This window comes from Anopheles nili, chromosome 2 (assembly GCF_943737925.1).
Source record: "Anopheles nili chromosome 2, idAnoNiliSN_F5_01, whole genome shotgun sequence".
Taxonomy (NCBI): domain Eukaryota; kingdom Metazoa; phylum Arthropoda; class Insecta; order Diptera; family Culicidae; genus Anopheles; species Anopheles nili.
In genome coordinates this window covers 47,141,131-47,154,736 of record NC_071291.1, presented here as the reverse complement: position 1 = coordinate 47,154,736, position 13,606 = coordinate 47,141,131, and the positions used below count along the sequence as shown (strand labels likewise).

The following is a 13,606-nucleotide window of genomic DNA, read 5'->3' as shown; positions in this document are numbered from 1 at the left end:
CAATGGAAACTTGAGCGTTCCATCATTTCCCCCTGCTAGTTAATTAACCCAACTCATTCGAAACAATCGTCTGTCAACCGAAAAATAGCTCCCCTCGGGCAACAAATTGAGCAATTTGCCGCGCGTTCCGCATCGGATACAAAACCAGCAAAATAGCCACCAACACCATCAATTGGAGCGTTCATATACTACTCGAGCCTCCATTATCACTATTACATCCAGTACTCCCGCCGGGAGCGTAAACCTCTCTGGTGGCCGGCATCAAAGCTGGTTCGAGAAAAACACCCATGAACTGTGTGTGTAGGGTTTACTAAAGCGTCCAACAACAAATCGACTCGCCTATCCTTCTTTCATCGATTTTCTGTATTATATCGTATGGTATACCACAAACCTCTGTACTTACGATTCGAGCTGAGGAGAGTGAAGACTCATTTGCATAGCGCTCACGGGTAGAGGCTTTGCAAGACTTTACCCAAAGCCCCTAGGACAGCTTGCTAATCCAGAATCAATTCCGGATTGATTGGATTACACCCGAAAGTGTTTATCCTGCTCAACCACAAGGTCGCTTTGATTGTGGCAAGAGGTCATCGGTTAGCTTCGGGCCTCTACAGGTCGGTGGCCTGTGACACCAACAAACGGTTCCTTTGAACCTGAGTGTTCCGATGAGTACGAATTTTGTGATTGGCAGCCATTTTCAAAAGGTAGCCAAAGTTGTTTCATTCTTTTCCAGCTTGTTTACAATCGCATCCGTGTTATGTGTTCAAAAAAATGTCAAGAACAAAAACATCACGGCAGTGACGAATCTCGCTACATGAAAGCATCGCGTCACGGGTCCAAAAATAATAATAACATAATAACACGTACGATAGCTTAACCTTTCACTCGGTTATACTTTCGGGCGTCCTTTGCGTCAATCACCTTGGCAGCTCGTCAACATGAAATCCGCATCCTTTTCATCAACCATTTCATGACTTTTGAGCATATTCATCAAATTATTTTAATTTGCATAAATGATTACACCGATAAAACGCATCCACTGCACGACGGCCATCATCATCAGAAAGGATTTCTGTTGTTTGCTGAACGCATTGATATTATGCACCGACTGACATGTGAAAACTAGAGAATGCATTTGATATTGCTCTACTTTTGAAAATGTCATATTTAATCAACATATATTTTAAATACGTAACCACATGAAAATTAAAATGTTGTTCGCACTTAGGCAGCATTAAGATATGAACTCTTTTTAGCACTTGGGTATGAAATCTACATTATAACTAAGTAATTCCTCGAAAGGACATTTCTTTTTGGATAGATTTTTTATTACTTATAACGTCTTCGAAGCATAATTGAAATGGTTAAAGATATAAAAAAATGTATGCCACTGGAGTGCTTTTCGAACAATCTTTATCCTTCAGTAATCTTCATGAATCATAGTCCACTAAGTTTAAATAAAATTTATTCTTGCTACTAGGAACATGGCGATTATAGTTCTATTTATTTTTGAAAACCAGTGCAGAAGAAACAACTCTTTTTTCTATGAAACAAGTTTATTCACAGCTTTTTTATTTATATTGAAAATTAATGTTTATCATTTATCAAAACATAACTCATGACGTGTAGCAAAAAATTCCTTCGAAAATGTGTCACAGCAAAGTAACAGGCAGGTCACAAGAAAGGAAAGAGTGACTTTTAAATTGAATTTTGAAACTATTCAATTTCTTATACGAACGTTTTCAAGTGCTCTGAGTCTTCCGTTTATCCAACCACCACTTTAATTTTAACCCTCCCCCCCACTCAAGATCCACTCGATGCATTGTTCGCGATTGTACACAGACGAACCAAGGCCATCTTCATTACCACCCTCAAAACACACCCTCCCGATTCTAGAGGTTTTCTATTTCATTAGCTAACTATTAGCCGTTCAAGTGACACCATAACAATAACGAAGAGAACTTTTGATCCGCTATTGCTGGTCAATGGGACAAAAGCAGGATAATTTTCAACGTGAAATATTGTTTGCACGAGCACCAAGTCCTGGTCAAATGCGTTGCCCTGCTTAAAGAGTCTCTCCAAGCATTTCTTCACGCTGAGAACACCCCACAATTCCACGATGGAAAAGCTCCAAGGCACCCAGTACATTTCAATCACAGGCTACCCGTTACACCTTGTTAACTAAGCAGGATAAGAGTAAAGCTATACGTACCCATTTCAAATGGACAAAGTACAAAGGCAGCTTAGATGGACATATTATAGGATAGCATGACATGTCGAGAAACTCTTCAACAGTGAGAGAAAACAATTGAATTAATTAAAACTTTCTCTACAGGCCTATGGTTTATACTCAGACTATCTATCAATTTCATAAAAACAAGGATTCTTTGAGAACAGATCTGTTTAGAATTATTCAAATAGTATTATTAGAACTTGTGTTTTTAAGGCGTAAATTTAGAAACTCAGGATCAAAAATAAACTCAATCAATGTTTTTCATTTTAAACCAAAATCAAAACATTCATTTTAAAACAACTGTTTTTTAATCCTGACCTAGCTGCTTGAATCTGTATATATTCCTGAAAAGCTTTTACTAAATTGATAGTTATGCCTGTGCTAGGACTAATTACATTACGATTACCTCTCATCGTCTCTTAACGTTCACTTAACCCAAGGTCTTAGAATAAGATTAATAATAGACCAATGTAGGTCATCATCTTTATCTTGTTCGATGCATCCCAGGCTCCGTTCATCGGTGGTTTTTCGGGGACACACCAATGAATCCTACATTGTCTGCCAGTTGACAGAGCAAGCTCCATTGAAACTGTACACACGTACATTGAACATATACTACAAGTTTAGCGTCACAAACACGACTCCTTAAAACAAGCACCCTTATTCAGCAAACATATCAAATGGGAAAACAATATGCCTACTGTTGTTTCTTTTCGACACACTTTTCATTTAATAAAATTTGCAGGTAGAAATAACATGAATTTGATATTGCAGCCTCTGGAAAAGCGCATACTGAAATTTCGTACAAATCACATTAAAACTGCAGTCGTTTTTACAGGATGTGCTGATGGATATTATGCGATAGAAAAATTGCGAAGCATTCAAAGGCCTTTGCACTGAATGACACTTCAAAAGGCGATGTCGGTTGATGTGAGAGAGACTTTCAAGTATTCTTGAACAGCTTCATCACAGCTTTGTCACAACATCGATGAACAACGCCAAAAGTGTATTCGGAAATGTTTACCCTGGCTGAATTCTTCTTCGTTCTAGGCAACCAGCTTCACAGTCAACTTTCCTTTTAGTCCAAAGTCAAGATTTTCATCTCCTTTTACACACTCACACACACATACAGAGCTTTTCGAAAAAATGGCTGTTTGGAAATAACTTCCGCTGCCAAGTTTGCTCTGAATGATCGAACATTATCCTACCCCAGCAGTAGTTTGCGCAGTCATCCATACCTTGGGAAAATGTAGCCCGAACTTTACTTGATTATATTCCGTTCAATCCTTTTTTGTGCAATTCAATGGTTTATGCAGCTCCTTGAAAAAGAGCTCGAAAGCACAGTGACCCGATTGATCCTTGATCTTCGTCGATTTCTTCATAAGAATGGTATAGCGCGTTTAATATTCTGAATAAGAATGGACAATCCATAGCAGGAGAAGTGAACGAACATATACGTAAGCGATCCAAATGGGAATATACGGTACCCGTTTCTATTTCAATGTATCATCCATTATCCATTTCAAGGATGTCGAACTGAAATGAAAGTTCAAGTTTGAATAAATATTGGTTGGTAACTAAAACCTATGTGTCCATTTTGAAGTACCATTTTTCATGTTATCCAATTAAACTAGCTATCATAGCTAAGCCATGTAAATATGTTTTAAACTAAAGAACAAAATAATTCCAAGATATTGTGCTGTAAAATGATCTTAAAGGTATAGAAAACAATATTTCCAGTAATTAACAACCCGCATTTCAGTACCCACATCTCGTGTTTCAAGCTCTGGAGTATAGTTTGTTTGGAAAGTTCTGCTATGCTGCTATGTTAGTGGCAAATTATCGTTCATGAGATACATTTCCTCATCAACGTTACGTTTTACATTGCTCACTAAAAAATGATCATCATAAACCATCACTTCATATCTCCCCACTACGTACAGTTGTGGGGAAACATTCATAAACATTTAAGCGAAATATTTACGTGCACTACGTTGACGTATATATTGTGATCTATATTTGCAACAACACTCAACGTGCTCTGTCCGGCAGGGTAGCTGTGCCCAACAACTGGGCACGTGAAACAAACCTAAGGTGAAACAAACAACATCGATTGAAGCAGGTCCTGCTCGCTATACGTGTTTTCAATTGAGCCGTTTGAAAGTTTCCAGCAGCATGCTATGTATTGATGTGGCCAACGGTCCCTACCGATATGCCCCAGTTCACTTCATGTGTGCCGCAGAAGCGGACGTGTGGCTCGAGGATACGATAATCCTTCTCCTTCGACATCGGTGGTGGCTGTTATTACGATGAGGACAAGGGATCCGTTCCAAACCGCAGCAAACTGTCCCGGTAACCAGCTGCCACCCGGACGGTAGGCGATCATAAACATAAACACAACATCCCTGAAATAACCTCCACCCACGAATGAAGGAAGGTGCCACACCGGAACCGACGGTCTTTTGCACCAACATTATCATCATGTCTGTGGGACTGCCGTGAGGCAGGAGATATTTTCAAACTTTCTATTTTTAATAATCATCCTTGTGGCACGTATACCACGACACGGCACCTCGTTGCTATCACGTGTCCACCGCGATCGGATCGATCGTGATGCTTTAACGGTGTGGGTTGAAGAAGTGCTCGAGCAAATTTTCCGACCCTTATATGCCACCAGGCACACGCGATACATAAGGTACTTCATCAATCGATAAACAGTTCTTAATTGATTTATAGATGCGCTTTTGAGCTGCACTCGCTTGAATGAATCTATTTTTTTTTCTTTCGTTAGAATGAACGTGAAAAATGGTCATCAAATCGATGTTATGCATCGCTTCGAAAGCAGCTGGAGTATCATTTCGTGAAGTATCATGTTGGTCAAGTTGCGCATAAAGTAGCCCATTAACATTCAGCTCATAGGTGTGAAAAAAAAACTCTTGTGTAATGCAATCCATTACCATTCTTCTGTACTTTAATTGCATGGCGTGCCGTATCACAGCGATGCTTTCCCCAAAACCGTTGCTTATAACTAGCACACATGAATGGGGTGGGTTCAAAGCTTTTGTTCTTATAACTAACTGTTCAAATACATCCATTTTACTCTTTATCATTCTCCATCAAAACTTAAGTGTACCATTTAGATGGTTTAGAGCAGGGGTCGGTAAACTCCGGCCCGCTAGCTGATTTGATCCGGCTCGAGAGAAAATTTTTGTAGGTCTTATGAAGAACACAAAAACTAATTATAACGATATCAGATTATTTTTTGACCTTCGAATAAAAAATCAACACCAACGTAATCGTATCTATCTACAATTTTTTCGAAAAAATCGTATTTCATCCCACATTTTGTAGAAATAGAAACTAGTCAAAGTGTTAATTTGTAGTTGTGCTGTGTTATTCATTTTGCCTCGTCGTATTCACATGTTTAAAGATTTGTTTCATATGGCCCTCAGTTTCTGGTTAATTTTCACTGTCTGGCCCCCACAGTAAAAACTGTGCCGACCCCAGGTTTAGAGTGTAAAGATGTAGGGAATCCTTGTGCGATACGCATCCTTGTACTTGCTTGGAATCATATGTCGTCGCTGGTATAATTGTAGCACTCATTCACGAAACTATGCTTACAACATGCACTAACTTCCAGCAACATCTGAGGTTTTGAGGTTTGCATCAAGTTAAGCAATCACCACTGGCTTGCAACGTACCGTGTAACGTCGAGCTGGCGAGGATGCCACTGCGAATAACTAGCGCCTTTACGTTCAACCGCAATGGTGCACCGCAGTGTGATCTGACCATTACGATAGTGACGGGGGCCAGCCCACGCGGTATTACAAGCGTTGGCGTCACTACGGTGACCATAGTAATTATGATTAATATCGATCGATGCAAGCGCTAAAATGGCTCATACTTGCAATGCAGCAAAACCCAGAGAACCGACTCCAACACGCGCTTTGGTTCAGCACATTCGTTTAAATTTTGCCCGCCAGCAAAAGAGCTGTGGTTTGACGATTTGTTCAAGCTGACGATTGTAATTTGGTGAGGTTGTAAATTTTTTCTCCAAATCGTATTCAACAGCGTATGCCTTACAGTGCGCCGCAAAATATCGTTCGGTCGTAACTACCCCATATCTGAATTATGCGTTACGCATTTATTTTTCTGCTAACTGCAGAGTATTGTACCCTCCGTTCAGTAGCCACAAGTGAACAGCAAGAGTACCAGTTTCTCCACCTCGTAAATTGAAAAGTTTCTGCAGTGAATAAAAACTTTCACAACAACACAAGCTCCAATGAAATTAGGCTAATCTCAAACGACAGCAAACAAAGCAAAACAAACATCAGTACAAACATTGGTGCATTAGCAAAGAATGTATTGTTTATGGCGATAGAAAATTACGTTAACACAGACCGAGTCGCTCCTGACCATTCGTGAGGGTGAACGAAATTGAATGAAAAACTTTTCAAAACGCTTTGATCAAAGAATTTAGAAAAAGAACAACGCTGCAGGTGTGTGGATTTCTCATAGAATAGGTGCTTATTTAAGACGACAGGACCTGTGAGATAAAGCCAATGGGACAGATGAAATCAAAGAATGATATGGTCTACTTTAAGCAAAAAATGAGTCTAGATAAATTTTGACAAGAAAGCAGCGTTAAAGCGATTCTTAAAGTTTCGAACACCACATAAATGTGTCGTTCATCAGCAGGATCAACGAAATCGAAATTCCAAACATATAAGAACTTCTTATATCTTTGGAATTGTGATATCAGCAATGACTACACATGAATCTGAGCCAGACAAATCGATTTACACCACACTTGACACGTGCAGGGGGACGTCTCTTGACATTCACGAGACTTCTTTAAATGGAAGAGTATCAATGATATTTTCTGTACCTTTAATCACAATGATACCGATAAAATACAATTTTGTAGTTTTTTTTTTCTATTAAAAGTAAAGCATCCTATGAAATGAGCGTTCGACATGAAATCATCTTGATTTGTAATCAACAAGAATGAATTAGTAAATACCTTTGGTCGTATTGATTGTGCACACTGTAAAAATAATAATCGAAAAATTTTAAATAGTTGGGTAGCTATAAAGCTATAGTTTTTTATTACCATACGTGGAACAAAGACCGTAGAAATTTGTTTCTGTTGACAAATCTTGTTGTAATTCTCTCTGTGTTCTGATATCCTTTTGTAATTGTATGTGCACAACACTCTCCATGATTGTAATGCTATTTCGAAGCTATTATTCAAATTCTACACAAATCTACACGGCGAATTATTCATACATTTCTAATTTTAACAAGCATGCCATAAATGTAAAGCAATCGACAAATAAGCGACTTTAAATGGATTCATATCTACCTCGATAGTGCCCTAAGAAAATCAAGTTTTTTTTTCAATTTTCATTCATGTTGCATATAAATTTATGATGATTTCTCTTTCAGTGCATTTTTATTGTTAACTTTTTGGCTTCAGGAGTTAACCTAAAGCATGCTCTCATTCAGTCACCCAAATGTCGAATGCTATACATTTGCCTCATTCCGATGTTCAAAAGATGTAAATCAAATATAAATTAAATTTCGGCATACCTTTCGACCCAAATATGCAGCAACCGTTCGCCTGCTAAGAAAACCGAATAATCATTCTAAGACCCGTCTGATTCACTGTTTTTCTCTTGTTCATGCAGACACAAAGAGTATGAATTACGGTTGCTTTGCTGAGCTAAAGAATGTGCCCCTCCAAAGCCGCCTCTGATGAGCAGCACAATGAACAGGATAATTTACAGAATTTCAATTTATTATCCTTTCTTTTGCACCTACATCATCGTTAACGGTAGCGATAAGTGAGAATCCTTACGAGGTTACCACATGGAATAAACCGAAACCTTAAAAAAATTTTGCGAGACTTTACATTTTCGTTCACACAAATCACCGTGTTGACGTGAATTATCCAATGTGAATTTATTACTCCAACACTTTTAGCACTTCATTTTCGCATTATATTCAGCGCCATATTTTAGTACTTCGTTGAAGGACGAAATAAAAGTACACATATCATTCATGTGCATGTAACGGAAAATGTGGGACGACTTTTTTATACTTCCTGCGATTATTTTTTGTGTTTTGAAAAACCATCCCAAGTTTTACTCCTTGTTCTTGTAATACTTAACCTTCAAGAAACTTTCGTTTATTCATTATCCGTAAATCCGTTATCGCTTACCGTTGCTCATAACCCCATTTCGCATCGTTTTGCAAACATTATCCACGATAATCTTTAACAACAAACCAACTCCAACGCTAGCTTGACAAGGGCTTTACATGAAATGTGGAGCATCACAAGATTTGCTCTACTAACGCGCTTAAGAGTAAGAGTTGTAGCAAGGAAGCAGGCGTCGAGATGCAAACTCCATCCCGATCCGGGGTCTTTCGTGATGCCTCAGAACCTACACAACTACCGTTTTCCTATCTAGCGACCCGAGATAAATGGCCTTGTACGAGAAGGGCCTCATGGACATCCTATAAACTTTGCCCTGGAAAGCCACTGCTTCGTGTTAGTTCGCTTCGAACAATTCCGCTTCTTACCCATCGTAAGCTCGACCGATTTGAATATGCAGACAGGCAGACAAATAGCATTCGCGATTTTTCTTCCATATTTATGATACCAATCGATTCACGTATGTTCACGATTCACGTGCGTTTTTCACAGATACTATACAGGCTTTTTAGTAAATTAATTCTCTCAGACTTTACAGCAATATTGGTGATCCAATTTCGTTTCATAGCAACTAATGAAGCCGTCCTGCAGCGTTCAATCTATAATTAGAACAACTTCAACAGCATTTAACACGCATGAAAGTTTCGCTGTTAACGTATAACGCGATAAACGCATACAACACCTGCTTATATTTCCCACGACTTTCGAGCGAAATAGTAAGTGCAGATGAAAAAAGAAATCTGCTTAAGAAAAGTTTATTTCAGTTATGTTATTTACTTACGGTACAAACATACATATATATATTTTTACTTTGCCTTCCTGGCAGTACAACATTCTGGCAGGCTGGTGCTTAAGAGAGCATATTTGACTGCTAACACCGATGATTGTAACAAGGCACGTTGCGCGGTTCCCCTTTTTATTGGCTCCATAGCGATTCTCAGGTTGAGTGCAATTTCGTGACCCTTTTTCCAGCAAATTGCTTCCATCCCTATCCTGTTCCTACTTCCGTATGTTGAACCAGTAACGGTGAACCATCCACTAGCTGCTCGTTTTTCAAGCACCGCGAATTCAATCGTCGGATATAAATGAATTCTAATGCGCTGCTTTAGCATTCCGTGTGCCACCTGCTCTGAAAAAAGTCTCTCTGTTATTGGATTTTGCGCTACCTAGGGGCCACGTTACATTATCTTTTTGATGCTCAAAAGTTTTCTGTATAATCTAATCTAATTAAATTCGAAAAACATTCGTTTTTTTTGTGTTGCCCTTGAGCAAGATCAAAAATCAATGATTGATTGAAATTTATGCAGAGGTATGCAGTAACACCAACGCTTCAAATGCTAGGGACTTTATGCATTACTTATTGAACGGCATCTTTTGAAAGTTACTGATAGCAATATAGAGATTATTTGATGAAAACATAAATGAAAAAATACACTCCACTACCTCAAGATAACGGTATTATCTGCTTATTTATTAAACCAAACAAAGAAGTTCATTTTAGCGAAGTAAATATATCATAATATTTCTTTAGCTATGAACTTATGATGTTTCTTTGTAAAAAAATAATCACATACATGGCTCTACAGGTTCGAACAGGCGATAAATCAACGTGTATGTAGCGTCTGGCACAACTTCGTAATTCGGCCGCAGGGCCCCATATAAAAGTGGCATGCCAAAATTATGCTTTGTGCCCACTGGATAATAATAATTTCACACCAGATTAAAGCGCACTCTCCTCGGAAAAGACTGTTCGGTAGCAGTGCTGCATGGTTAAATTATTAAACCGTCGTAGGCACACACCACCTCTTTAGTAACGCAAAATTGCGCTGAAACATTTTTGCTGACCTCCGTACCATTGGCGCTAATACCCATATTCACGAAAGCATTATGACATATGTTATACCCATGCACTATTTTTTGTCCACCCGCACTCCTGCTCGTATGACCGTTACGAACATGTCGATTAAAAAAAGCAGAACCACTTTACAGCAATTCACAGTGTGAGCTGTTGGGACACTGCTGAAAATCGGTCGCACATTTTTATTGGTACAATTTACAGCATCAATTTTATTTTATTTTTTTTGTTTTTGCCCTTTTGGTTCGAAAGACTCTTTGGATGACGGAAAACGAATATGAACTCAATTATTACCGTTATCAGAAAATTAATCTGATGTCCTTTTCATCTCTTCTTATTATTTATTCGAGTTATTTGCATGATCCAAGAATCTCATCAACTACGATATGTCGTAAACCATATACAATGTTCGGAATTAAACCAGTAGATCGAAATGTGGAACACAAATATACTAAGATTTTAAATGAGATATCTAGTAAATAATGTATAAGCGCCAATACGCACAAAAATATCACTTTAATTCACACTTCAGTAGATACCAAATTATCTGATCAACTACAGCATTCGAATCCTGTTTACTTTACAGCTATGGACGGTGGGTCACTCGGCGAGTTGCTATCGGAACAATAGCCGTCATCTGGCTTCTCGCGGCACTCGTTTCATTTGTTCCAATATCTCTCGATCTTCATCGGGACAAAAGGGACAAAACGGACACATCACTCAAAATCAACGGCATCAAATACGAAACCTGTGCACTTGATCTAACACCAACCTATGCAGTTGTTTCTAGTTGTATAAGTTTCTACGTACCTTGTATAGTTATGATTGGTATCTATTGCAGGTAAGCAACATTTTCAATTCAATTCTAAGCATTTTCAATGTTTCACTTAACAACCAGATAATTTAAGACAAAATGCGTTTTCCTTAAAACATACACAGCTCATTACAAATAATCTTTCACACAAATTAAAAAATATAAAATCTCTCGTCTAAACTAATTATTGGAACAGCTATTGGTTTATATATAATAATTTGTGCAAAAATCCAAATTTGCTTCGGTATTTAGATTTGATAACTTCAAGTTGCTCGATGCATGATTATTTTTTCCAAACTGAATAAACCACATCAATCTACTATTCAAACATTGCCCAAAGTGGCTCATGTGACATACACCTTTGTAATAGATCTCCAACCGAAGCATGGCTACAAGGCATTAAGCTGATACACGAAGGCGTTTTGAAGCTTTTCAAAATGTGCATCGAATCGTATCTATAAAATAAAGCCCAACTTCTCGGAAGGTCCAGAAAAAAACCATTCGACTGTAACGATCCTAATATATTGTGTTTTCGTGCATGCATGTTACAAAGGCGGTCGCCCTTGAAATAATGGACTGGCACCGTGTTGTCTTTAATCCTTTGTGCCTATTTCTTCACAGGCTGTACTGCTACGCACAAAAGCACGTCAAATCTATACGTGCAGTAACGCGACCCGGAGAGATTAGTGAAAAGCGATATCGCAGTATACGAAGGCCCAAAACCACCAAGAACAAGCTTAAGCTTCGCCAACTAGCGCACCACGCATCATCGCCCTACCACGTGTCCGATCACAAGGCAGCGATCACAGTCGGTGTCATAATGGGCGTCTTTCTGATCTGCTGGGTGCCGTTCTTCTGTGTAAATATCATTGCCGCATTCTGCAAGACCTGCATCGGCCAGCAAACTTTCAAGGTTCTGTCTTGGCTCGGGTACTCCAACTCAGCCTTCAACCCGATCATCTACTCGATCTTCAACACCGAGTTTAGGGAGGCCTTCAAACGCATTCTAACCACCCGTAGCTCGTGGTGCTGTGGGCAGGAGATGGGTAACATCTATCCGCGAAGCAGCGATCGGTACGTAACAGACTATGCGGCGAAGAACGTTGTGATGAATTCCGGGCGCTCGTCCGCCGACCTGGAGCAGGTGTCAGCGATATGACCTTACTAAGCAACATCAACAACTGTCTAAAAGCATTAGAGCTCCCCAATCCCCATACCTGCATCAAATCTGTCACATTCTAAAGAGCTTAACAAACCATTCCAACTCGCTCCAAGGTAGTGTCAGTTGTAGAATGCTTGTAGAACACTCGTAACAGTACAGGCGCTGGCAGCAATATACGGTAGCTATTACAAAAACTATTTACACAAGAGCAAAAGTTTATCCGTATGCATGAACCACGGAAGCGGTAATTTGGGCTGTAAAAACACAAATTAAACATCTTCTTGCGGACACGCCGCACAGTTTTTCTCCGTATGCTGCCTTGCGCAAAGGAATACTACACCGTGCGGAGCACAAATTCACGTCGATTAGTCCCACCAATAATGAACAAAATGCACCCACACTAATTGCACTCCTGACTGCTAGGGTATAGGGATTTATGTTCTCGCTGTTGTTGATGTTGACATTGTAGATTCTCAAAAAAATTCAGCATGGAAACGAAACCCACGTATGGATGGTTTATCACCCTGGTTCACAATTTAGAGCGATCGAAAGGGATAGAACAAACCAAAAACATTAATAATAAACTCACATATCTGCCAATCCTGTCGATGCTAATAGAAACAGTAGATAGAGAGCTAAGAGAGATCAACTGGAATGCGACGACGACCTAGACATGTAAAGTTAAACTAATATTAGAATCCCGTAATAGAGATATTTTCCATGTACCGTTTTATAAATTTTATAAAAGAAGACAGGCCTTTAATTTCAATCTGCAATGGCTAGTTACGGGTGTATCTAACTCTACGAATAGAATACAGCTACAATCCTTTAGAATAGATCCTTTGATTGGCCCTTTTAAATGTTCGTGTTAGAAGTGCTCACACCAAACGAAGCTCCAAACCAAGAGAATGGCATTATCATTTGCCGCCCAATATTAATCAATTGACTGCTTTATATTTATTTTTTTGCAGCTATAACAAGTGTGATTCATAACCCAAAAAAGAGACAAAACATTTTTTTGTTTATTGTTTTTTACACACAGTTCGTTTTGATTACGTTTCTGAATCTCCCATACTGCGCATTCCTTTGAATCCTAACTAAAGGGAAACACAAAGGTATCGCTCTTGCAAAACAAAGTTTAATAGTTACTTGAAGATAAGACTGATTACTAATTATTTATTGAAACATAAGATGATAAAGTTCATTAAGAATAGTGAAGGAAAACCCTTTGCACAGTAAGTACGAGGCAGCGAAGAAGGCGCGAATGCAAAGATTCCAGGATTAGATAAGATACTGTGAAATTAAAATCGTATATTAGTTTTATATGT

At 38.8% G+C, this 13,606-nt stretch overlaps 1 protein-coding gene across 1 annotated transcript in view; it reads left to right on the top strand.

The window, feature by feature from the left end:
- Positions 1-12,275, top strand: part of LOC128731992 (dopamine receptor 1) — a 58,245-nt gene extending 45,970 nt beyond the window's left edge. Inside the window, exons 5-6 of the mRNA XM_053825188.1 lie at positions 10,889-11,143; positions 11,738-12,275. Coding sequence (XP_053681163.1) covers positions 10,889-11,143; positions 11,738-12,275 — 793 coding nt within the window. The remainder of the gene's footprint in view (positions 1-10,888; positions 11,144-11,737) is intronic.
- The last annotated feature ends 1,331 nt before the right edge of the window (positions 12,276-13,606 follow it).